Source organism: Hypomesus nipponensis, chromosome 13 (assembly GCF_054491055.1).
Source record: "Hypomesus nipponensis isolate SF chromosome 13, ASM5449105v1, whole genome shotgun sequence".
Lineage (NCBI taxonomy): Eukaryota > Metazoa > Chordata > Actinopteri > Osmeriformes > Osmeridae > Hypomesus > Hypomesus nipponensis.
Genome location: NC_140373.1, coordinates 14,493,113 through 14,520,474, shown reverse-complemented (window position 1 = coordinate 14,520,474; position 27,362 = coordinate 14,493,113). Strand labels below are relative to the sequence as shown.

Below are 27,362 nucleotides of genomic sequence, written 5' to 3'. Positions count from 1 at the left end.
AAAGGACAGCGCAAGTCAGACACAGAGAAGGGTATTACTTAACAGAAACAAATACCTACCATGAAAATATTCCCAATTCAAAGACTGCTTGTGTCAGAACAGAAAGACAACAGGTAGGGACTAAGTAAGGGTTATCAGAGAGGAGTTTGGAGGAAGAAGAGGAGGTGGAGAAAGAGAAGGAAGAGGGCATAGAGAAAAGTGTCACTGTGGGCCCTCAGAGAAAAAGGGACAGTCTGAACACCACATGGTTATCAAGGGCCAATTAAGACAAACAAGACAATTAAATGACAGACACTTCCTGTCTAGATCCACTGGGTAGAAAATGGATTAAAATCATATACACCAAATAGACAGGTCTCCTCAATAGTATGTTTGTATATATAGACATAAATCCATTTTCCGCCACTGGGTATACATTTTTTAAATAACAGACAACTGTGACCTGCTTTAATTTGGAAATTTCTAGCAGGAGGTTCGCATCAGGAAGAGGAACAGATGAAGTGTCTTCCATCAGTGAACATCCCAGGAAATAGTGTACTTGAAAAAGAGGATTTGTATCAAGGAAAAGGCAAAAGTCATGATGGTTCTCCTCTCATAGAAACTGCAGTGAGAGTATACCTGCATGGTTTGCACCATAAATTCAGCTGGTCAAGCCCGAACAAGGCACGACACTTCTTAGGGGTATTTGCATCTGTTAGCCAAAGAGGTAGACAAACATAACAAAAGACACACACAAAAAAACAAAAAACGAACATTGTCATTGGACAAACAAAACATTTAGCCAAGGGCTGAGGTTCAGGCTGTCCTCACTGAGACCTCCTCCATACTGACCAGGCTGTGCCGCTCCTCCAGCATCCCATTATGCCCAGCCCGCTGCCTTATTGCTGCTACCCCAAATTTATCACTGGCCAGTTTCCATCAACTCCCATTTGAAGCCACACCCACCCTCGAATCTCTGTGCTCAGATCACTTGAAAAAAAAAAGTGCCTTCTACAAAGCACACATACACACACACCAGTCATACACAAACACATGTTTTGCAGCATTTCCTCTATCCCATACACCTGTGTTAGATTGAATGAGACTGCCCGGGCAGTTTCAAAGAAAGTTGAGAGGTGGGCAACAGCTTGGCAAAACAGAAGGAGTGAACGCTAGAGATGGAGGGAAGGGAAGGAGGAGATCTCAGCTCAGTGGAGCACAGCCATCACCTGGCCCCCAGCGTTTGTACAAGCACACACCATACACACCTGCACGGGCCACACCAGTTATTCTGCTGATCGAGCCCAAAGCGCGCTCGACACTTCTTAGGAGCACTCAGGTCTGATGCCGCAAGAGTGGTGGAAAGCCAGCAGAGAAGAGGAAGAGAAGATGGGCAGAGGAGGAGAAAGGAAACCCCAAAAAGGGGGGGGGGGGGGAGGGAGGGAGAAGAGAAAGAAGGAAAGAAATAAAAGGAGAAAAAAATGAAAACCAGTGAATCTGTGAAGCTAGGGATTGGGGCACATTATCCAGCCTTTTAATGGGCAGATGTAGAGTCATGCTTTATTGTTCATAGAGCAGACAGTCAGAGGACACGGTTAGTGTTTCAGACATTAGTGAAATCAAACCGCAGGCAAAAAGTAAAATATTTCATTCAGATCCAAAGATAAAGTAGAACAGTTTAACTTTGCCATTTTGATTTACTAGTTAATAAAAAATTGAATGCTTGTATGTTAAAGGAAGAGTATAGACAGGGGGAAACGCAGTGTTGTGTTAGGCGTCATTGATAGTGTATTTGGAAAGGATAAGTGTATAACTGTCAGGTACAGGGTCTTAATAGATGGAGGGTGATGAAAGATGTGAGTTAGTCTCAGGCAGGGTAGCCATTAAGGGGTTAAAGCCTAGTGGATGAAGCAAGGGGAAATGCATAGTCAGACCTGGATTCCAATGCCTGACACACAGTTTCCTCTAATTGACCTGTCACCCCAAAATATAAAAACTATATGTCCATCCTATTTGGCAGAACTGTACCATGGTAAAGTAAACTTTGTCTGGTAGGTCGAAGGAGGAATCCTACTGTATGTAGAGGGGTTTAAATCCAGGCCTTGTTTGTGACAGAAGGTCAAACTCATGCTGGCCATCAGAAAAGCACAGCTACGAAATAATATAGATTAAGGAGGTTTACCCTGGCATTAAATCTCTTGACTCTTTTACCTATAACATTCAGTTCTAGATATACTGCACATAGATTTTTGCCTAAGTAGGGAAGTTGTTATAGACTGAATGACTTTAACATAAAAGCATAATTAATTAAATAAACTAAAATGAAACATGATCACTTGAGTAAAATTGCAACATAGCATAAAAAAATGCATTAAACAAAGCAAAATTATAACATATTTTAGAAATACTGTATTATATCCCAGAAGACTTATCGGATATAGGATAATGTACTGCACATTCATAGATAAATAAATACATAATAAATCAAAAGAGGAAAAACAAGTTAGTAATTTAAGACTCAAAATGACATTAGCACCTGTAATCGGAGGAAGTGAAAGGCAAGGGTTTGGAAAATATTCTCTGTGTTCTGAAAAAAAGAACAGATAGAGAGGCCTTCAAGAGGGAATCCGTCACGAGTACGAGCGTAAAATACATGTTTATAAATTCTGCATCCGTCCTTCTCAACAATATTAAAATCAGAAGAATATTAATGATAAAAATAAATGTATGAATGGAAAAATTAGCAAACCTCCTTAATTTTTAAATGCGGGTGATTACTTTTTTTGTGTATGTTGATATAAAAGCATGCATGAAGACAAGCAAGGATGGGGGCAGCCCAAGTTACATACGCACACTCACTCACACATAAGCGCAAACTATCTGCAGGGCATTGGCAATATAATACACTCACACACAACTGGCAAAGTTAATGGCTCTCACAATGCTTAAATTTCACATTCTCAAAACACACATCACAGTATTATAAATGCTGGGGGCAAAGTAAGGGGGGGGGGGAATCATGGGTGTGAGATGAGGTTTAGGGGGGTCATGCATATTCAATATTATTAGCTAGGGAAGGCATTGGATGAGGGGTGTTACAAGGCAGTCTACCATTTAAATATTGCATTGGGTTGCTACAAAAAAACATGGGCCAGGCAAATAAAACTAAAAACGGAAACAAAAAAATAAAAAGACAGAAAAAAGCTTGACTTTTATCTTGTGAGATGTCACATACTCCTGACACATGATGGGGCTCGTCTAATATGAGATATAATTGCCGCTCACTTACCATTGCCCTCTCCTGGCTGCTTATCCCTTTTTCTCTTCTTCTTTTTCCCCTGTTGGTTACCCGCCAAAAAAAGAGAAATAGACAGGAACCTTAGTTATTATATTGCAGAAGACCCGAGACATGAAATAGAAACGGGGGCCCATCTTACTGTTTGTTTATTTATTCATTCATTCATTCATTCTCTCTCCTTTTTGGTTTCTGTCTGTCTCTGCCCTCCGGTTTTAAACAACCACTGCAGGCCATAACAGAACTTTCTTTTTCAGTTATTATTCCCCCTCTTTTTTTGTTCTTTTCTTGTATCTTAGTCTTATTTTCCCCTCGTTTGTGAACATGTAGAGGAGCTCTGATGGTTACTAGTTTGGGAGTTTATGGGAGATCCTTTAGGCTTCCTAAAAGGTGTGATCTCAGTGGTCCAGTCAGGTCCTTGAAGACCTTGAAGAGAGGACCCTTGGTGTGTATATGTGTGTGTGAGAAAAAATCACATGTGGCTTCTATGAAACATATATAAATAAGACTTGGATTAAAAAAGGTCAGCTTTTTCGCCTCTACCACCTTTGGTGATAGAATGGAGCTCAACTAAACTGACTTTATTCCTGTGTTATCGTGTGGTAAACTAGTCATTCTAAAACAACAGATCTACAGTAAAGCACACTTGTCCCCCGGCAAGTCCTTGAGAGGGGGACAAGTACAGGGTGTTCCGTGTTGTAAACTTAAAAACTTACATAGTTGTCTCGTGCTGACCAGCCTGGGTAGAGCTGCATGTGAAGCTGTCGCTCTTTCCTGGCCAGCTCATAGTACTTGGCCTGCTCTTCCCGTGACAGGGCATGCCACTATAGACAGACGGATTGACGGACAGACATACAAGGACAGAGTGGGCTCACGGAGATGACAAAGTAATAACACTTATATACTCATTTATATTTGATAAAACAGATTGTTAACAGATCAAATCATCAGCATCAGCATAAGTAAATAAAGAATGGGGAATCATTCAGGCAATCAAGTTGTTGATAAATTGAGACAATTTGTGTCTATAGAATGCCCCCACTCCCTCCAACTTCCCAAAATAGTTGTCTGGTGGTAAGTAGTGGTCAGTGTGTGCAGAATCTCCCACTAAGTAACTTTGTGAGTTTGTGTCTCACCCTTCGGCCCAGGATCTGGTTGATGGCGGCACTCTCCTTCAACGTGCACTCAGCCACAACCTTGGCCCTCATCTCCTTCATATACAGCATGAAGGCGTTCAGAGGCTTCTTTATGTGTGGCTGCTTCTTCTTTTCCTCCTCTTTTTTAGAGTCAGCGTGTTTCCTGTGGAGCAGGAGAGACAGGGGGAGAGGGAAACTTCATTCATTACTTGAAATTGGCCAAAAGTGACTGTGTGTGCAGGTAAGCAGGAGGGAATGATGGGGGCTATTGGTACTCACGAGCTGTTGAGGGAGCCAATGTCGCTGTGTGAGGACTCCTGCTTGACGTTGGGTGTGACAATGGCTGGGTGGGGGATGCCCGTGGTGTGCAAACTGTGGTGGGGGGGCACCATGTGAGGGGGGAATCTGGAGGAGAGAAGACTGTGTAAATCGTCAGAGTGGACACGGGTGAAATGGGAGATGGACACATACTTTTACAGCTATTCATTTTTTTTACAAGGGTTGGGAGTCAGTTTAATTTCAATTTCATAATCAATGTAAAAAAAAAAATAGTGAAAGAAACTATGGAAGAAGTACATCTGAGTATCTTAGAAGAGGACATAATCAAGAAGTGAGAACTGAAATGCAACTGACAACCAGCCTTGAAACATATAGTACAAACATGCAAGCAAGCACTGTAAACACACAGACTTCAGAGTATCCATATTTACACCTTTATCACTAACAATTCATCACAATGGCATAAGTCAAGGGTTTTTGCCAGTGAAACTCAAGATGTTTCTTTCTAATCGGCACATAACACAGAATCGTTTTCTTAATCACACTGTAAAAGCTAGACAGATTTAAAATAGAAATAGCTGTATTATGTTGGTGCGGGAACGGCTCTATTCAGCTTATCCAGAAGGACGGCCCAGCTCTTAAACCGAAGGCCATTCTTAAAACCTCAAACAGAGACACTTCAAACTAAATATGTCCTTGAAATGTGTTTTATGAAACGTCCCAACTGCTGCCATGATTGAGCTAAATTTGATGGAGAAAGGGGTCTTGTCTGGGGTCAAAGCATGGGCCTTGAATACCTTGAGCTTCTTAACTAGTGCCATTGACTGAACCAATTGGACATTTGGTTGGCCGTTCCGAAACAAATGTCATTCCTTTCTCCACCCTAGCCCCCCCTAAACTGATAGAATTGGATAGATGGACATTTTGTGGTTTGAACCCTACTTTGAAAGGGTGAACATTTCCATAATTCTAGAACTATACACCTGTAATGGGGATTAAATGGATGGTAAATGGACTGCATTTATTAGCGCGTTTCTTTACCTTAGTAGCACCCAAAGTGCTTAATTTTTTTTGCCTCACATTCACTCTCACACTCACATATACCGACGGTGGCGAGTTGCCATGCAAGGCGCTGCTCTGCCCATCGGGAGCAATTGGGGTTCAGAGTCTTGCTCAAGGATACTTCGGCACATGGCCTGGGAGTAGTCGGGGATCGAACCGCCAACCTTGCGATTAACAGACGACCCTCTGTACCCCCTGAGCCACAGCTGCCCGCACAGGATTAGGGAAGTTGTTGCAGGTTTTATATGAAGTGGATAATTAATTACTTGGTGCAAATTTCAATGAAACATTGCATGGCTTTAGGTTACAGTATGTGGTAAAGCAAAAGCATAAGTTGAGGTGAGGTCTGACAAGATAAAGTGTCACCATATTTCCCAATCCTCCCTCCCCCTGGATTTGAAACGTTTTTTACATACATCTTGCATTTTTGTTTGCATACCCCTTCCATCATTCTATTCCCTCCTCCACAAGGCCGGTATTATAAATGGCATTATCATTATCATCATTAATTTTTATCTCTTCACAACACTTGTATAATAATTTCATAATCTCCTACTGCTAAACTCATTGAGCACAATAACCCTCATGCCTCGATTCACTTCACAGAGCATAACAAATACAAGCCCAGTGTTTGCTGTGTGTGTATGTGCATTTTTCAAAAGAGATTAATTATGTGCATCTTAGACGAGTTACAGTAGGCTACAGTATATTTCCGGAACATATGACCATACACAAATCAGAGGAAAAGAGTAAAGAGGATGAAGGAGGAGGAAAACAGAGGGAATAATCCTTTTTTTCCCTTTTTTTATAAACAGCTCATTATCTAGCTATGTCTGGCTGCATGGCTCCAAGCCAGAATATAATGATGAGCATAAACTCGCCAGGAACAACTAGTTTCTGTTAAAGGCAATCCCAGTGGAGTATGCCCCCCCCCCCCCACCACCACACACACACACACTCTCTCTCACATGGTGCCCTCCCTCCACTCCTTCCTTCATCACTGACACATTTGTGTTTGTGCCATGTCATTCGCTGAGGAAACCACAGCAGTGGCTGCAGATAGGCAATCATTAAGCAGCTGCACTTCCCCTCTCTCTCTTTTTCTTCTTCATTTTTCTTTCTCTCTTGGCACACTTGTTAAAATGTCTTCTGTTCCAGCATCCTTTTTTACCCTCCTTCTCCCTTTATCCCTCCTCCTGTCCCCTCACCACATCCACAACCCCCTACCCTTCTCCCCCACTGCCACTGCACGGGTCCAGGTTATGGTTTAAACATGACGGCCATCCCTTTGATGTGCGGGGGCATCATCATCATCCTCCAGTCTCATCAGCACAGAGCAGCGCCTTGGACCAATTTAGCCGACAGAGACGGAGGCAGAGTCTCCCCCTCCTCCAACCCACAACCTCCAGGCTTATATGTCTCAATCTGAAAGGTAGGGGATGGTTGGGTAGGGGTGGGTCACTGATGCATCGAAAGCCTGGTGTCAGGCAGTGCCATTTAATTGCCAATGTGAGGCGGTACCCCCCGTGCCTGTTTAATGTATAATGACCTGGCCGGCATACTTCTTCCTTTCCCCAAGAGAGAGGGGGGGAGGAAAGAGAGAGGGGAGCAGGGGAGGACAGAAAGAGAGAACATATCAAAGGACAGACTTGGACATAGGGGGCTAGGGGCCTACACTTCCTCTCACTTCTCACAAACACACAGTGGATAATGGACCTAAATAGTTGCAACCCCATCATCAAAATAACGTATTTAATTTAGCCATATGACCACCGCTCTCTTCCTTACTCTCTCAAATACTTTTTCTATGAGACAATTATTTTTTTTAAGATATGGGTGCAAGGTGTTCATTGAGGGGGTTGCCAGGCACAAGATCTGGGCTCATTGGCTGTGTCCTAATTCCTGTGGAATAATGCATTGGGTCCTTACTAACATACTCATACTAACACCAAGCCCTGTATCTCATCTGTCTATGTTGTCACTACACATGGCCTTGTAGATAGATAATTCCTGATGTATTTCAGGTGGATGTAGCTTTAAAGCAAGTTCCATGGCTGCTTAGCTTTGCAAAAACCCAGATGTTTACTCAATTAGCCCAAACTCTCCCCCCAAAGTAACTGGCAAACCAAATGGCCATTTCTCCCTTACCTCTGTCAAATCCCCCAGTGCAGTTTTTAACAGGGATGTGTTAAACCTTCTTTCTCCAGACAGCCCACGACCCTCCCTCCACCTTTTCAGATTTGCTAATTCAATTAGGGTCTCATCAGAAGACATTAGCTCCAGCCAGCCCCATGCCCAATCCCCTTCCAAACCCACATGCAGCTGATTCAATTAGCCACCCTGGAAATAAGATGATCACTATGTAAAGCTTGTCATTAGGAGGAAATTAGCTGTCACTTAAAGCACCAGGTCTGCTGGGTGTGGCTACTGCCAGACATACAGTAACCACACATACACACACCTGAGAACAAACAAGACCAGACCAGGTCAGGGCTGGGCAAAATGTTGTTTAGGTGGCTGCCATGATTTGTTCCAGATGTCTCAAAAAAAGATGGGTGAAAAGCCACTTAAACCTGGTGCTTCCAAGGGCCAAACATTTGATGTGCGTGGAGAAGCCAAGTAGGCTACCTCTCAAGGATAATAATGAGGAAAGGACTAGAAACAAAGGAAGTATGGCCGGTGGGGATGCAAGTATCCTTAGTTATACACAAAAAAATATAATATAATATTTGAAGATGTGAAGATCAAATTAGCAAGGATAATGTAGCCAGGTCAACTGTGGAAGTGTTAACATTAAGCTTTAGCCTCGTCTAGCTTCACCCTCGTATTCTAGGACTTTCTTCCTAATCCTTTTCACACACACCCTCCAATGTCAGAGCGATTGAGCAGTTGAGCTGTTTTGCTAATAATGCTGTAATTAAAATAAAGTCTGGCCAAGACTTGTTGCCGGAGCCTCTCACCCCTTCACGCTCTGCCTTCAAACCATGAACCAGCCACTTCTGTAATCATTATATGCTCTGCACTGAAATGCCTTGTGAATGCAATAGCTTTATATTGTAAGGAAGGAATTACTGAAATGGGGGAGAGAGGGGCATAAGTATTTTGGTGTATTATTATTATTATTATTCAAAATATTATGATCCATTTGTCATCTGCTGTCCTTCCCGCTTGCAACACGATACAGAAAAATGGGGCCCCCTCAGAGGAGCAATAACTAGTTAAAAACACAGCAAACAAACATATGTACTTGTGCCCAGAGCTCCACTTGAGCTGTTATGGTTCCAACTAAAATGTTGGCGTGTAAGTGTTGAACTTCAGCATACATCATCCACTTCATGTAAAAGAGTTTGTGTTTATGCATGTTAGAAAATGGCAACAAGGACATGACCAGTCTGATTTGAGTGCTGCCTGACATGCAGCTGGGGTAATTGTTCTTCGGGGGCCTCATTAGAAAATGATAAATATAATTAATATTTGATGTTAGCTGGGGTTGCACAATGGAGAATTGGCCCTTTGAACATGGAGATGGGGAGCATGCTTTCCTTAAGGGAAAGTTTCACGCTGACTCAATGTGTGCATCTTTTTATGCACTTGCATCATCGCTTGTGTGTGTGTAGGTGTTATTTCCCAGGACTCAAACTCACCTTGACATGGATGCGTTAACAGTGAGCGCAGTTGGGTAGGGGTGTCTAAAACCCCCTGTCGTGATTGGATAAACAGGTTGACCTTGCCTGAGAAGGAGGGGGGGGGAGAAGAAAGGAAAGGTAAGGGAACAGGGTTGACAGAAGAAGAAGAGGAGGCAAAGCCCTCTCTCGCTCTCTCTCTCTCCCTGTTGTGGGCCTCTTTATTCTCATTTGATCAGGACAAAAATCTAGGGGATTGCAGAGTGCGGATCAAAGGGAGGCAAACTCTGAACAATTTGAATGCCACAAATCTTGATAGGAATGGCTAATTAAATTTCATAACCCTTCGCTTGGTGTCGACGGAGTGGGGCCCCCTTCCTCCCCAAGCTGGAACTAGGTGTTTTGTTGTGATAATTAAAGACGAAGCGCGGGACTCTTTAATGGAGCCATCACGCTAATTGAGGTCTACACATCCAAAGACAAACAATAATGAATGTAAATTTATACCAAAATAAAGTGCGGCGAATCAAAGGGCGCTGCGGCTGCGCCAGGGGCCTCTCCCGGTATTTAGATCGCGGTGAGAAAACATTAAATTAACAGAGCTTAATTTGTAGGCTTTTGTCATATTAACAAGTGTTGACAAGATTTAGCAGGGGAGAGCCCCCATGTGGAATTGTGGGTAAAAAAAGGGGCAATCATCGTACGTTATTGTAATTGCACAATACAGAGACATGCAAAATAGCATTTGCCAAAAATATCAAGTCAGGGTTGGGTAGGGTGGGTGGTTTGAAGAAGAAGGAAGACACAGAGTGGGATATCCAAGTGAAAGCTAGTCCAATGTGCTGAACTATTGATGCCAACAGTCAAGGAAATTCAGAAAACATCTGTGGAACCACAACAAACCAGTACAACACACTAGTTGAAACATTTTGACTGAGTTCTGCAAGATACATTTCCATTGCATAACCCTAACTTTTGACATAACTATTGCTACAAGTAATGAATATGCCAAATGTGTACTTTTCAGTACAGTAAAGTACTACTGATGAGTTGAGAAAAAGAGTAATAATGGGGTTGCTTACTGTGGAACTAACCATCCCAGTGGATGGGGAATCTGGCCGACAGTGCCAGGCGATAGAGGGTAGTAGGGAGATATGTCTGGAGGATGTGGAGGCCTTGGTATTCCTGAGGAGAAAACAGAGAAAGACCATGCAGAAAGAAAAAGGGTGAAGGAGTGGATGGAACAGAAAGACAAGTTGAACAATTAGACAGAGAGAGAAGAGAGAAAGGATGAACAAATAGAGAAAGAGAGGAGAGCGAACAGTAATCCTATATGACAATATATCCTCATTTGGTTGAAGTCTCAGTTAAATGCATCCTTTGTGAGTTTCACAACTGAACTAGTCAACATCACAGGAACCTCAGTACGGAGGAGGTAGAGGGTGTGTGTGATCCCATGTACTGTACACAGAACTAAATCACTTGTCCTGATCAAAGCTCTGTGAGGCAACGCTGGCAGAATGCATTGAGAGATAGAGGGAGAGGGGGGGAAACAACACGATCCTGTTACATTTGTCTATTGAATCTGAGGATTAACAACAGGCAATAATTGAGGTTTTAGAAGTTAACAAAACAAATGCCGCTGTGGCATGTGCGCCGACTGGTAGTGTCATATATTAGGGATGGGATCCATTTCACCACAATACAATGAGATCCGTCCCTATGATTGAAAAATAATTACAATTACAGCTCATATGTAAACGTTGTCTGTTACACATCGGGATCTGATTGTATTTTAGTTGTTCATAAAACCAAAGGCTCACTGACATTAATGAAATTTGTGTTGTAAACAAGCATGTCATAATGCCGTCTGCCAGCAACAATCGTAACAGTATACGCAGCAGGAGTTGGTAGACAACAACAGAAGTTGGTAAACAACCATAATAAGCCTCACTGCAAACTGTTGAACACCTAACTGAAATCTAAAGATGACACTGCAGTGTTTAGTCCGCTGTTCAGAATCATCATTTAAATGGCTCTTCGGAATGGCTGTAATTAGAGTTGCTAATGTCATTGTAAATCAGGCCACATAAAGCCTACTGTCCATGTAAAGTATTGGGATGGAAGGCCCTTTTTCCATCAGATGAACAGTGACAGAAATGTCTGTGTGAGGACAGTCTGTGTAAAGGGCATTGCCACATGATCATGGGTATCTCAATGTTGCCTTCAGACATGGTGGCAGCTGACAGGCAAAAAATGTTACCTCTGACAAACCACCTCGGAGCATTAGCCATTAACCAGACAGGAAAGTCAGGAGGGACACTGGCAAAGTGGGGAGTGACTTTTATTTTGTACCGTTTTTCCTGGCTAGTATACTTGTTCAACTGTGCATATGGAGTGTTTTTTGGACTTGTGCCTATACTGCCACAATGGACCTAGTTGAAGAGCTTTGCAAAACTGACCCTGTCCTGATACCTACAGCAATAGTGTAGGTATCACACCCAGAGTTATGACAGGGAACTAGATCTGTGGGAAATTGACCCTTGAGAATGGTACTGTCATCGCTGCTTGACAGGGGCCAGCAAAACATTAGTGTCTCCAAGCAGACAACATCTCTGAGGGGGTCCAGATTTTTTTATATTTTATTTTTCAGGACTAAAAAAGGAAAGAGACTTGTACTGAATGTGGTAAGTCCTTATGAAAGGAAAGTGTTAGCCCCTTGCCATCTAGAGCTCAAGTTTTAATATAGCTTGCTAATTAATTAAACACAAAGCTTAATTAAGCAGCACCATTAAGGGACACATTAAACAGCAGCTGGGTTGTTATCACCCCTTTGTAAGGACGATCATCATAACGGAACATTATTACCTAAAAACACAAACATAGCCCGCCAGAGACCAATCAAATAAGGGAAATAATTAAATACGCACAGAGAAGTGCATTAAATGGTAGGTTAAAATGAACATAAAGATTTGCAGTAGACATCTTGCTGTAGCATATTACCAGTCTTTTTACCATGTGTCTTTCCTTTTATAGTAATATTACATACAATCTGTGTAAAAGTGGACCTTTATGCTGGCTGGTTTTGGGTGTGTGTGGAGGTTTGACTGAGTCATCAAATGTCCTCATCTAAATTGGGAGAAGAGAGGACATTCCTCTCCGTGCCAGAACCCAGAGAGTGTGTGTGTATGTGTGTTTATGTCTGCCAAATGAATACATGTAAATGCATGTGTGTGAATGTGTGTGTAAATATGCGCTGGTTCCAGGGACACATTAGCAGAGATCTTTGTTATAGGAGCCATGGCCTGGCTACAGGACGAGATACTTTATAACCCGTCACACCATGCCAGGGGTGGGTATTTCACAACATGAAAATCTCTATGTTGTGCTGGAGAAAAACCAACACCTAGTAAACTGTAATGTCCGTTTTCAATAAACAGGCTTTTGAAGGACTATGTTGTGTATTCCCCTTTGTATCCTGACAAATGTCTACAATGGAACATGGACACATACAATGAAACATTGTAGACATTTTATGGAAATTTCTTCAGTCCCTGGATAGTCCTTGGATTAAACCAGTGGTTCTCAATCCTGGCCCTCATGCCCCTCTGCTCTGCATGTTTGAGATGTTTCCCTGCTCCAACACAGTGATTGATGAATGGGTTGTTATCGGGCTTCTGCTGAGCTTGATAATGATACATTCATATGAATGATACATTCATATGAATGTATCATATGAGCAAGGAAACATCTAAAACATGCAAGACAGGGGGGCACAAGGACCAAGATTGAGAACCACTAGTTTAAACAAAGTGTATGATGTATCTATCACCTAACTCTGAATGTTTAATGACTTGGTATCTTCCTTGACTCTAAAAGCACAATAAGAAAGCAACTGTTTTGAAAAGAATCCCATGGGCTAAGATGTCATGTCGCTGTGTTCCGGCTTCATACGTCAAAGACTATTATCAGAAAAAACTGCTGAGGTGAAAATGGATATCTGTAGGCATGTGTGTGTCTGTATTTAGTCTCTTACCTGTTTTGGGATCCACATCTGTCTGTAGGTGTGGTGGGGGGTTGCCCGGTGTGAAGTGCTCATTGCTGTAGGTGATCAGAGGTGTGAGCGGGTGCACATGGTGAGGGTGCTGTACCACAGGGACCTTATTAGACTGAATAGAAAGAAAGAGGGATGACAAAGAACACAAAGTGTAGTGTGAATATTTTGGACTAAGGGTGTAAATCACAAGCACTGCAGTAGCAAACTATCAGCGCTTAGCTAACAAGACTTGTCAAAACCCACTTTGGGCGCCAAACTACCAGACCACAGAAAAAATAGTGATGTCGGTAATTAAGAAGATTCTGTGTTGACGGAGCAGTGACAAGTGTTACCATCTAAATGCCAAAGGGGCAACCATCTTGCATTAAGATGGGCGGGAATACATAAGGATCCTGTTATATAGGCTGGATCGATCTAGTGAAAAACAAGCGAATCAAGCCAGTGCTTGTAAATCAGTTATTAAAACAACAGTTAGCACTCATCCATTTATTCATTACACCATTCATCTGCTCTTCTACCTCCCTTGCTCCACCACTTCCCCCACTCGCCATCTCCCTCTGTGTAGCACCCGGAGGGAGATGGTGAGGAGGGGGGAGGAGGGTTAGAAAATCAATTTCAAGATTTTTGCCAAATTAGGTTTAGCTATGTAATCTGCTCTTTGTGCTCCTAAGTGGTGCTGGCTCCCTTTTTTCAATTACTCAAAGATAACAGTTGGGCTTAGGGGGTGGACTGCTATGGGCTCTGTGTTAACCACAGCTCAGCTCCACTATCTCTCCTGTGTGCACCCACACACACATACCTTATATAACCAGATTAAGGTTCTGGTCTAGATTAAACCAATGGCAAAGGTTTATACCCACATTAATATTCTGCCCCCAGCAGTCAAAGAAGCATAACTAATCAGGCTTATGATAATATGACTTGTGTGTTTGAGGGATGGGGATAATATGGTGTGTCTGTGTGTATATGTTTGCAGGTGTCTATCGTGTTAAAGTGACTGGCCACTTACAGAAAGAAGAAAAATATGCAGAATTCATTGTTGGAAACCAATAATTACTATGGAAAAGCAAAGGCTAAACAATACTTGAAAAAGACCATTCCTTCTGTTTACAAAAACAACGAAAGTTGTGGTTATCAGCAAAATCCTCCTGTCCTGTAGCTACATGTATACCTAAAATACCTTCTGTGTGGTTGAGAGGAGGGTATAGGAGGGTGTAGCATTAGAGGAGAGGAGCATTCCCTATTGCCATGGTCCCAATGAAAGATTAATGAACCCAGTAGAACTAGGAAGAAGAGGGAGAGACTCTGGGGAGTCATTCACAGCCCTAAGCTCAAAAGACTGTAGAGAGAGGGGTAGAGAGTGAGGGGGGGGTAAAGAAAAGACGGGGGGAACGGGGGTAAGTTTGTGGAAGAACACAACTTGATGAGACAAATACCAAATACAAATCAACATGTTTCTCATTCTATAGTCTCCCTGTCATATCTGGAAATCTGAAATAGAGGTAAATGAAAGAGATGGGGGGGGGGGGTTGACAGCTGCCAAACAGCTGATGAGATGGCCATTGAATGACCGTGCTGCCCCCATATGGCCTTCTCTCCTCCCTGCCTCCCCCTTCACCCCCCTTCGGTAATGATGTGAAAGAATGTTGTCAATTCTCCCCTCACTGAAAGGCTTTAGTGGCCATTTTAATGAATTCTTTTGTCCAGGGACCCCGCCATTGAGAAGACAGTTCATTATGCCCATCCACTGAGTCCACATTTAGAGAGAGGAGATAGAGAGTGACAGATAAAATCTGAGGAGGAGAGCAAGGGGGAGAAAAAGTTATTGTATGTGTGTGAGACAGAGAGGGAGAGAGAGAGAGAGAGAGAGAGTGTGCAAGTGGACAAGCCAACCAATTTATATCATTGTCATTGCTGCCTCTTTGATAGGACAGACTTTCTTTTTAAATGGGCCGAGCAGGAAAAACAGCCAACCACTCACGTTTAATGTGGCTTCTAGATCACTACCAGACCAGGCCTACCACCACATTTTACCTAGTGTAAAACAGCCATCTAACAATTTAGTGTAATTTAGTGTACACACACTGTCATGCCAAGTTTCTGCAGACCCACACAGAACAACAGCGACAGCCATCACAGCCTCCCATAAACAATGCGGAGAGCCCACATGTACTGGGGTGCTGTCTACCTCAACACCACTCAGACTACGAGGTTGGTGAAAACATGCTGTCAGTGCACCTGCTGCTTGGTTCACACCATGCGAGCAACTATGACTGAACTCTAGATAACTAGAAGAAAGGTGATTGAAGCTACTCTACTGTAGTGTCTTCACAATCTACATTAGGCCATTGAGACTTAATTGTTGCTGTTGTACCCTCACACACACACAAAGCCCAATTTAAGATGAGCCAAGCCAAGTCTCTGCACAAACCATACAAATCCACCTGCTTACTAAAATAACCCTTGTGTAGGCGCTGACGGAATCACCACAGACTCCTCAAACAAGCCAAACGCAAAGAGCACACACAAAGAAACAACGTGGGAGTCTTTTCTCTTCTCTCCTTTCTACAAGGCAGAAGAAAGACACAGACTTCCTGGCCCCAGAGTTTCTATCCCTCCCACTACCTTCATTATTACAATAGATAACAGGAGACCCATCATAGAGGAAACGTGTGTGTGTTCTACTATGTACACACAACCACACACTTTCAGTAACTTTCATATGATTATTTGACCATGAACACTCAACAATTCCCATAATGAATGAATGACTAAACTTTAAAGACATCTGCACTAAAAGGATATGGATTCGCACACACACAGACGTGTAAATGCACATTGGATAATTTTGTTTATATTCTCACGAAAGAAGATAATCATTGAGTACACTTCCAAGAGCAATCCCACGTCTGCTTGGTGGTGCATGCCAATAGTGTGCACGTATGCATGCCAAACCCCCTAGACGTGCCTATCAGCAGTAGTATCAGGGGTCCTGACGCCTGGCAGTGGTCCCACTTTTGTCGAAGCCGTGTGGATGGAAAAAATGTCTGTGTGTGAAGGCTCTCAGTTACCATGACAAGTGTCACACACACTCAGCATCAGAGGCTGTCTTGCTCACTGACCCCTTAATCCCTGAGTCTTCCCATCAAGGGATCACTTAGAAATGACTGTAGGTATACTAGGCAAGCTCAGTACAGGTTTTGAGATAAAACCACAGTCTTTGGTCTGAAAATTATTCTGACCATCATAACGATGATCTACAGCTGGTTTTAAATATTTTGATGGCTACATACAATGGACAATAGTAACAATAGACAATTAATGAGCGAAAAAACACATTGTTAAATGTTTTAATTACTTATATTATATTATATTGAGTACTTAAAACAGCCCAAACGTTCTTTGACAATTGAGAAAGAAACAGAGAGAAAGACACACTACGGCAGTGTAGGGGTGGCCCTGTGTAGAGGGGAAAACTGGATGAGGGAAGCCTGTTGGCCTTCCATTTCCGTTTGGTGGCACCTCACAAGGGACAATCGGAGGCCTACATGTGAAGGTGCTGACCTTGTGGGTCCAGAGGGGATGGGGGGGTTGGAGCTCCTAGTGCCCCTCTACACTTTGTGTCATGATATGATGAGTTGTCACAACCGCTCGTAGTGCTCTAATGAGCTGAAGTGAAGTTGAGGCGGAGGGTCGGGGCTGGGGGGTTAGAAGTGGAGGGGTGACACCACGATGATGGATTGGGGTCCTCTCAGGCCTACAAATTCCAGAGCAAACAGAAAAAGCTAGAACCTCCTGAACCGCTCCCAAAACATGCGCCGGTGGCCTTTACAGAGTAACTTGATGCAGAAAACAGGAAGAGAGAAAGTGTGTCATGACGGAACAGCCAAATATTTACAAATAAGAAAATAATGGCTTATTTGGAGTTTTGTATTTTGCCCAACTGTTCTCCTCTGCAAGTAAACTACTAATAAATGTGTATCATAGCCTGGGCGTATAAACTTCATAAAACTAAACAAACCCAAACAAATAATAATTGGAAAACATTACTGAGCAATATTGTATTTCTTTTAGCTGTGTGTTAATAGTGCGAGCGCTTTGAGTTTGCTTACAGCGAAAACCCACAATGGCAATGAGCTCTGTCTTGAACTGCCTTTCAGGGATTTGTAAAATATTATTATGCAACATTAATAACAATAGTTATCTGATATTACAACAAATAAATATATGAAGGATGCAGACATCCAGAAAAAGACCCCATTGAATCTGGCTCATGACAACAAGAGTATATTTAAAAGTTAATCTATTCACTTTGCTGCAGTGACATAATAGCTGCTGATCAGAGGGGCAGAGCAAAAATATTATCTGGGCAAAAGTCTTTGCTCTTTTTCTCATCTCTCTTCATTCACACAGAAGGCTTTCTTTAACAAAAATAAATAAATGTAATTCTGCATTGTCTTTGATGTCAACATTTCTGATAGATTATTTAAATATCAAGACCTATTGTCACTTGGATAAATAAATTGTGTTCAATTGCTTAAATATTGAAGGGGCTTTAGAAAAGGAGTCTGAAAAACTGAAATGCATGTCAACATGCATAACTGTGTCTACACCTGAGTGGAAGGGATTTCTGAAAGGTAATACTAGAAAGCTGAGCTGAGCATCGTCTTTTTAAATGCAATCAGCCTTGTGCACTTCCAGTTGAAAGAAGGCAATACAAAATTTGATTACACAGCAAAATTAAGATTTGAATATGTAAATTTACAGGGGCTGTATTCATTATTCTTCTCTTTCTCAAATTTCATGGTTAAGAGATGAGGATGCTCAAATAAGGCACATACCAGTTACAATGATCTAATAAGAAAACCAATGCAAAATGTGTAAACTGAAACAAGTTTTAAAAGAATGTGCTAAATTGACTCAAATAGCACTACATTGATGAATACAAATGTCCTGTGCATGAAGCAATAACATATTGCATATACAGCACATTTGCATCTGGAACAGATGTCCTCTTCGCACAAACAACAAAAAAAGCAGAGATTTGTTTGAGGAAGTGTTTAAAGCCACTTAAAAGCAGATGACCGTCAGCCTATGAATAGTAGGGGGATGAGGAGACCCCCCCTGTCAACCTCACGTCTATGATAATATATGTTATGGGAAAAGTTAAATTGTGATGGTTTAAAAAAGGCTTATACAATAAACCAATAACACAACTGAATTGCAGAGTGGAGTAGAGAGAGAAGGTAGGTTAAAGAGAGGCAGGGTGTGTTACTCAACCAGCCGCTGATATTGAAATGCCAGCAGCCCACCTACTGGAAGAGTGAGATCCCGGGGGGCAGAAACAAAGTTCCTTTACCTCCCCTCTTTTCCGGCCCCACTAAAGCACCATCCCTTGAGTACATGACCCCCCCCTCCCCACCCCCGCTGTAACCCCCACCTTCTCTATCCACCTGCCAGCCCTAAATCTCTTCTCTGAAAAAACGTCCTTTTCCTTCTATTCTTGCCTTAACTTCTTCTGTGTTTATTTTTGCCTCCACTTGGTCCTCCAAACTGCCAGTGTGTGTGGTTGTGCAGGTGTCATAACCCTCTCACACAGTCGCGGTTCTAGACAAATTTTACTGGGGGGGCCAACGGGGTGGGGGGGGGGGGGGGTAGTGGTGTAGTTTAATCAGAAGGGCACAAAAAACGGAAACAAATAATATCTAAACATTAAATCCTAAATTGCTTTACATTAAAATCCTACAAACAGCTCTGGCTCTCCCTCTTTCAGCTCTGTCATTACCTCGATATGTTTCTCTCACTTTTTTTTTTACTGGGGCAAAAATGTTTATTTAATGGCTGCAATGTCCATTCCTTAATTCATGATGTCTACTAAAACAAAGTGTAAAAAAAAAAAACTGTCAGCTCAGGGGGGCCACAGGGGGGGCCAGGGACATTTTTACAGGGGCACTGGTCCTGTAGGCCCCCGTGTAGAACCGCCCCCGCTCTCACATGAGCCACGTTCGCCTGTTGCAATGAGTGGAGCATTGTTCCCCAGGGTTCTGTCCCCAAAGTTACCATAGACTGCATATCTAGGGGGATCTGGGTTTGAGGCCTAGTTTACTCCCCCCCCCCCCCCCCCCCCAGTAGCTTCCTCGCCTCAAAAATCACAACAAATTAAAATAAGAATGCATTACAAGGCATGAAAATACAGTGTTGATTTTAAGCGTGGAAATGTCTCACCATAAAAATAAAAATAAATCAAATTCTAATATTTCTGTTACTATTCTACTCTAGGTTCAGCCTGTGAGTGAGTGTGTATGAGCGTGTTGATGGGTTAGAATGTTTGTTTGTGTGGGCTGTGCTAAGCCTCCAGAGGCCCAGAGATGAACTGGAAGCTTGAAAAGTTTTGGCCACAACAAGGTAAACCAAGAAAGCAAGGGAAAGAGACAAAGAATAGAGACAAAGAAAAAGAGAGAAACAAAAGTAACAAGACAACAATATCCCCAAATGGAGGGCAGGCTCAGCAAAGTGTTGTGAACAGTCACTTATCTCTATGAATGTGACAGTCCCATTTAAATCCCATGATTTAGTGGGTAGGCCATTTGTCTTTACTTCACTTTAACATACACATGACATTTCTACTTTTTTTCCACCCCCTCAATAATACTTGAGAAAAGGACAGATAGAAAAGGACTTCTCAAGAGTTCTTTCCCTGAGATGCAATCAACTGTTTAACTGGCCTCACGCCCAGTAACAACGCCCTACGACACTCCCATGTCCTTTTCCTCTTAAACACCTGATAATCTTAAGTCTCATCAGAATGTCCCCACTTACACGTGTTTTGCAAATCTAAAAGGCCATTGAGCTGTGCACAAACACCCTGGAGAGGAGCTAGTCAACAGTGCACAAGCAAAGTGGATTTAAAAAGTGTACCTTAGCTTCCTTCACTATGGTCTTTTCTTAGATTTTAAAGCAGTTGTCGATTTGATGTTAACTCACTAATATTTTTTTTGTGAGAACATTAATTGTCAGAAAGTAGAACAAAAAATGTATCTATGTTTAATATAACAAATTCATCTGAATAATTATTAATTACTGAATGACAATTAAATGGTCATAGTGAAAGATACAAAATACCACATTTATATAATAACACATTTATACTTATAGACAGATTATTTTTGTTATATAGGTTGTTAAATTCAACCTGCAACATATTTTCCCTATGTACTTTGTACATTTCTTGGGCTTTGCTTTTTCTCTTTCACCCTCTCTTTCCCTTTCTGCACCCTGCTCTTCTCTGGCCTTCACAGAGCAGTCCTGAGGCCCTTAATGCCAAAACAAAGACCTGGGAATGTCCTTTACACGGCTCTGACAAAAGCAACAAGGCTCAAGCTTGACAAGTAAAAGAGCCCAAACAACGTGCCGGCTAATTGCCTTCCCTCCCTCCATTCAGTGCGGCCGCCACACTCCTGCGACCTCCTTTGTCCCACGTGCACTTTCTTAAGTAAACTGCCAGTTGCTTGCAAATGATAGACAGCTCCCAATCAAATGGACACAATAAAAACAGTGAGCCCAACAGGAGAGACGACCCTTCTGAGCAAGACAAAAAATAAAAGCTTTCTATAATATTGCAACGTCCCCAGTATTTGCCCGAGACAGAAAACGTGTTTGGAAAAATAAACCAAAAAAGGACTATTAAAAAAGAAAAAGCAAAAAAATTATGAAAAGAAAGAGACCGGAATGAACAATAGTTTTACTAATCCCATAATGCTGACATAAATTAAGAATATCAGGACAGTATACTAAAACACCGAAATACTGTACACACATATTTAAGGGCTACCACCAATATAGTGTTTTTAGCTGTAAAACTTTAATATGATTCAAGCATGCTTTTTGAATACAGAAAAGTTGGCACAAAAATAATAATAATAATAACAAATTACAACAATAATAACAAATGATTGCCAAAAATGTATTTACAAATATATTACAAAAACTCTCCCATTCCTTTTGAGAAATCTAATTAGTTTTTCACTTTTTAGAGAAGCAGCTGAAGAAAAATACATAAGTTATATTTGAATTACTTTTATTCACCACTACATATTTGATAAAAGTCATTTTTTATAACCTAAATAATATCTATAATGATTAATTTGTAGTTCACATAAATAATTTAACAGAGTGAACAGCAAAAATATTGTTTTAAGTTGTTGATGTCTTGAAAAACCACTTTGACACAATCTTGTCAGACTGTCAAGACAAAGCAATCAAACACTGCCTTTCATTACTGAAATTGTCAATCTGTCACTTAGAAACTTAAGTGTTATAAATTGATAAATAAAGGACAGAATGCTACAACAGGAATTCCACCCCCCGAAAATATATTTAAAGCCAAGCAAACACTCTTAAACCAACAAAACAAAAATTCACCAGAGGTAATAAAAATGTATAAGTCTTACCATTTAAAAGAGCTGTATTTGGGATGCTGCTCGGTTCCTGGTTAAAACAAGCATGCTGGCGCTTGTGGTAGCGCACCGACTACAAGACTCACATCACCATGTCATCCACTAATCCACTGGGGGGCAGCACCTCATCTACGGCAGCCTTTCCCAAACCCCCCGATCGGCTGATTCGATAACAGACCGTCCGTTAAGGAGAGGCGAAAGTCAAGCAGGAATGGAGCGCTGGCGAAGGCAAGCACAACCAGGTCCTACAGCGGCACAAGATAGATCGAGAGAGCCAGGCAACGAGCAGCCAAAGCGGGCTGCTCACACTCAGCCCCCTCATTCATACACAAATACACACACACTCTTCTCTCAGGCACCGCTGCTCTTCTTCAGCATCTGACCGGGAGTCCCACTCTCCCTCTCGCCCATCTTCATATCCCCTCTAATAGGCTCTTTTGTGTCCATCTCTCTTTGATAAGTTGAAAGAATAACAAAAAGAGTGAAAGAAAGAGTATGAGGGAGAAAGAGCATGGAGCTTTCCTTCCGCGGCTTGGCAGACATAAAGGTACTCAAGTGTCTTCTATAGGAGTTGCCCTAACTTGGCTAAACTCAAGCAGCGGGGTGTCCCTCGTCATGTCATTAATCCCCAACACTACCCAGGCTCCATTCACCGCTAGTCGCACAAAATTAAACGCAAAATCAAAAACACAACACAGGGCAAAAAATGTCACAGAAAAACTAGGAAAATAATCCAATCGGGGCAGCGAGTAAGTGGCAGTGCAGCCATGTTGCCCCCCAGTCTTGGCTCATCGGTAGCACCACATTTAGATGAAGGGACCCCAAAAACACAACTGCACACACAGAAAAAGAGCTAATAAGTCATTTATCAACTATAGAAACATGCCGCAATCTTCCAGCTTTGCCAGCTCAACTCTGTAATCTAGTCCAAACTCCAAAGCCAAATAAAGCCTGACAACAAACCATCAAGAGTAGCTATCAATTAAAAAAATTGTAATAAATCGAAACAAGTCTGTATGCTTTCTGGAGAACTGGCAATAGAAAATTAAGCCCGGCCAACTGGTGGCTTGAAGAGAGGAAGCCCACTCTTAAAGCCGTGATCCGACCATCCAGAATACCACCGCTGTGAGCCTTTAAACCATAGCAGAAAAAAATGACTATTGATCTTCAAATGGCGATAATTGAAAAGATCAAAAAGATTAAACAAAATCCAGAATGTGCTGACTTACCATGTTATGCTCCTTTTTGTTGCAAGTTTTGGTTTAAATAAAAAAATATTCGCTCAAAGATGCAGCATCGGAGGTGTCAAATTTTTGCAGCCGTCTCTTGATCAAATTACTTCTGCAGTCCTGGTTTCCAATGCGTCTGAAGTTTTTCCCTTTCTCTTTTATTTTGTTTGTGGTACCTAGCTTTTTTCCTTGCTTAAGACTTTAAAAGCCTTCAGCTCAGTAAACCAGCACAAATTATCTTGCCACCTTGCGCAGCTCTGATGCTTTGGCCGCTAACTTTGGAAGGCCCTTTACTACTGCATCAAAATTAGCATTGTCAAAGCAGTTAATGAATATTAATATTGTATTTGTCATTGGAGCTGGCCCATTGCTGAACTCCAAGTCATCCATCAGGGACAAGATTAAGCACACAATTATTTCTGACTGACAGGGACCAAATCTGGGAGACTTTTTTTTCCTCCAACAATTTAAAGAAAAGACACAACATCATCTTAAGGTGCCCCCCCCGAGACAAGAGACAAGATTAATATACTTTTAATGAAGCAAGATTTCATTGTGCATGAGCTGGAGGAACGTCAGAAAAAAGAGAGAAAGATAGATATTTTATGCCTCCCTATTTTTGGTGTTTAACTTAAAAGATTTAAATCTAAAGTTGATAATATTTTTCTGTGACCACAGTTTAAAATGTATTATCAAGAACATATTTTTATAAAATCCTTTTTTTATACATCGATTAAAGCCTGGATTTTGTAATCCTGTATTTGCTTTCTAACAGGAATTAAAGAGAAATAAGAGATAGAGAATATGTGCTGTAAATAATTACTGCTCAAATTTGCCATTAAACTTTTATCAAAACCCTGGACCTCCAGCGCTCTCCGCAGAGCCCAACAGTGCCGACCTCTGAAGACCACACAGGCTGCTTTAACCAGTGCCATCCGCTACCAGCATTTTAACACAAACTTCAGAATTTTCCCCCCCAATAGTGGATACCACAGTAAAACACCATAATGGCTGAACAAAGGCAACCTTATCCCATTGACTTGAATTCAGAGAGTACTGTACAAATTCAAACACCCTGAAACGGCATGACAATAATCACCAGAAATAATATTTTTTAGTTGTGATCAATAAGTTCAAAATGTCTGCTTAAATGATCTTCTTGATCAGAAATATCCTTACCTGATTGTTTTGTTAAAAGCTTTGCCATATAGTTACATTTCACTTAATAAAAGACATAAAAACGATGGCATAATTTAAAAAAAAAAAATGCTATAAACATTCTACAAACTCTCAACCTATAAATATGAACATCTGACTGTTCATTGTACCACACAACTCAAGTCATTTTCTCTGTTATTTAAATGACCAGATTTTGTCGTATTCTTTCCTGTGTAAAGGAGGGGGCCACAAAATACAAATCTTTTTTAAACACGCTACCATTTCTCTGTTTTTATTGTGAAAAATAAAACTATACAATATTGTGAAAAGGCTTTAGAGGGGCATGCATGGAATATGACAGATGTGGGGCACAAATGCTACTGGCCCTGTGAATTGGTCCAGGTCGGGGGTCAAGCTGTGCGCGCACCTTGGAATGACTGCCCATGCCGACCACCGCGTTGGACCCCTAATACCATTAGCAACCCTTAAATGAACATTCTAAATTGAGCTTTTGTGTCAAGGTACCACTCCGACCCCAACAACCTACCATGGTTTAAAATGCAGATGGTAGTTTCTTAAACCACAAATAAAAAAGCGGCTTAGGACCGCTCAATGTTTTACAATTTCACATCACTAGAAAAGCCGTCGGCAAAACAAGAATTTTTTATGGAGTCAAATTAAAAAATATTCCAGATTTTCATTACTTTGTATACTTTTACTTGATTACTTGAGTAAAATTGCATTATTTGACAATTTAAAATACTTTGCTACTAACAAGTTACAGAAATTTTGCAATGGACCACAAATTGGGGAAGTCAATCTGACAAAATAAATACATCTAAATGTAACCAATATACATAGGTTTAAATTAAGTTCATAGTGTATGAAAGTGAGCGAATAACATACTGTACATTCTAAAGGTTAGACAAGATTTTGTATTTTATAAATAATTTTAACTAAATTACCTGAACATACCACTTGTCTGATAAATAATTTGTATATAATCATTAGTTAGTTATTAAATAATTGTTAAAATGTTGTTAATTATGGATAATGTACAATTTATGCGACAGAATACAACCCTATTAAGTGTTCTCAAAAGCTCGTCTTTACAAAGCTGAGAAGCCTTCCAAGGCCTTACGCATGTTTAAAGTGTAAAACAGGTCTAATATAGGTGAAAAGATGGAGAGGGAAGCAGAGAGCAGAGCATCGAGCAGGCAGCTTTGTGGCCCAGCATGATCACATCAGCACCAGTATTAAATTAACTCTCTGACTTTGAAACTTATTGATCTGCTATTAAGACACTAGTGAACTTGATGAAGTGAGTGCTGTAGGTGACTCAGGAACTTCAAAGTACTGCACGAGCCACATAAAACAAGTTGCTTTGATCCCCCCCACCCTTGCTTCGGATCTGGAGGGGGCTTCACAGGCACCCCCAATTCCACTCTCCTCTCCTTTCTCCCACACCCAAGGCCCGGGTTTTAGTGCCGGCTCTTTTTCTCCATCACTTTACAGCAACCCCATGAACTGGCACAGTATTACACACACACAAACACACACCAGATTCTACAATATGAGGATATTCAACACAGAATGCAGTAGCATAGAGTGGTGAATGTGCAATGAACCCAAACACATCATTACTGTGGTATTCCAATATACTACACATCGCATACGGCTAGGCATCAAAATAATGCACACTCACACATAAAATGATCCATCATGTCCTTGTTAGATGGAGCTGATGACATTTAAATGTATTGTTGATAAAAGGAGGCTCTTGACCAAGAGTATGTTTTTGTCAATGCTAACAGTTCTAGAAGTAGTCATGCTTTTGTGTGGTTGAAAGCCCCCCACACCCCTCAAGGGAAATATTCACACCCGCATTAGATGCAGCACACTGCCAATCATATACGTTAAATTTTTTCACTTTACGCCACTGGGTGGTGGTAGTACTTTATGTTTTTGGCTTACTTATTATATGCCAAGATGTAAACCAATTGATACAAAGCAATAAAAAATACCATATATCAAAAGCATGGTCGAACCTACTGATAACTTTCTCATTATACTCATTCCACTACAATACTCAATATATACAAAAACTAAGAGTTTAGCTTCTACTCCATGCAACATAAAGGGCTGAAAAAAAAAAATCCTTAATGAATTATTGGCTGGACAGTGTTTGTGCAGAGAGTAGTGCTTGAGAGGTCTGTGTGTGAGTGTGTGTGAGCGTGCGTACCAGCGCGTGGAGTGCCGTTTAATTAATAGTAAACAGATGACAAATGGGACATAGTTAAACATTTAATGTGTGTTTATCCCCCTCCCCCAGCACCCATTTATACAGTTCAGAGGAAATGGAAGTGGGTGTTGGTAAAGACTGATGGGGGAGAGATGCCACTGGATTAGAATGCAGCTCTGTTACAGTGAGTCTGTGACAGTCAGCAGGCACACAGAGATTTCCTGACAATTGTTTTGACATCTCACTGTTCAAATTGTGTAAACAAGAGGGTAAAATACGCAAATATTTAGTTTACTGTGTAGATCGAGACAATTAAATTGGTATTGAATTTTATGTTGGTAATATTTAATATATTATATTTTAATAAAATAACAAATGTATTCTCCAAGCTGCCCCCCCCCCCCATTTTTATCAAGAAAATTGTGTTTAACGGCTGCATCCTCAGTTTTATATATTTTTTGTCCCTCCTCACATTTTAAAACAAACCTACACCCCTAATTCCACGCACTATATTTTCTGTTAATGCACACAAATGATTTGATGTTGCTGTTGAATTATAACCTGACAATAATGCTATTTGAGGCTTCCAATCTCTTGTTGGAGGGCATTACCAAGAGTCAATGTCAAATCTAAAGCTTTAGTATTCCCGCAGAACGAACCAGGCCTCCGGCACAGACTTTTTTAACTCACTTGCAATATCTAAGTAAAAATCATCACATCCATTGTGACAATAATTAGGTGAAAAACGAAAATTGTGATTTTGTGTGTGTGTTGGGGGGGGGGGGGGCAGCAAAAAACAAAAAGAGGGATATGGAGAAGAGGTGGTGGTGGAGGGAAAAAGAGCCC

The 27,362-nt window shown here is 41.3% G+C and overlaps 1 protein-coding gene across 16 annotated transcripts in view; it reads right to left on the bottom strand.

The window, feature by feature from the left end:
- The window catches only part of tcf7l2 (transcription factor 7 like 2), a 91,191-nt gene that overhangs the window by 4,429 nt on the left and 59,400 nt on the right, over positions 1 to 27,362 (bottom strand). For 2 of the 16 annotated variants that reach the window (XM_084669440.1, XM_084669429.1), the window contains 9 exons: positions 13,411 to 13,543; positions 10,457 to 10,559; positions 9,396 to 9,482; positions 4,690 to 4,830; positions 4,411 to 4,606; positions 3,991 to 4,098; positions 3,269 to 3,332; positions 2,516 to 2,566; positions 1,248 to 1,320 (listed from right to left, as the gene is read on the bottom strand). In XM_084669440.1, the coding sequence (XP_084525566.1) occupies positions 1,248 to 1,320; positions 2,516 to 2,566; positions 3,269 to 3,332; positions 3,991 to 4,098; positions 4,411 to 4,606; positions 4,690 to 4,830; positions 9,396 to 9,482; positions 10,457 to 10,559; positions 13,411 to 13,543 (956 nt within the window). Of the gene's footprint in view, positions 1 to 618; positions 692 to 1,247; positions 1,321 to 2,515; positions 2,567 to 3,268; positions 3,333 to 3,990; positions 4,099 to 4,410; positions 4,607 to 4,689; positions 4,831 to 9,395; positions 9,483 to 10,456; positions 10,560 to 13,410; positions 13,544 to 27,362 lie in introns of all 16 variants that reach the window. The other 14 variants (XM_084669436.1, XM_084669444.1, XM_084669441.1 and 11 more) reach the window with 12 other exon arrangements.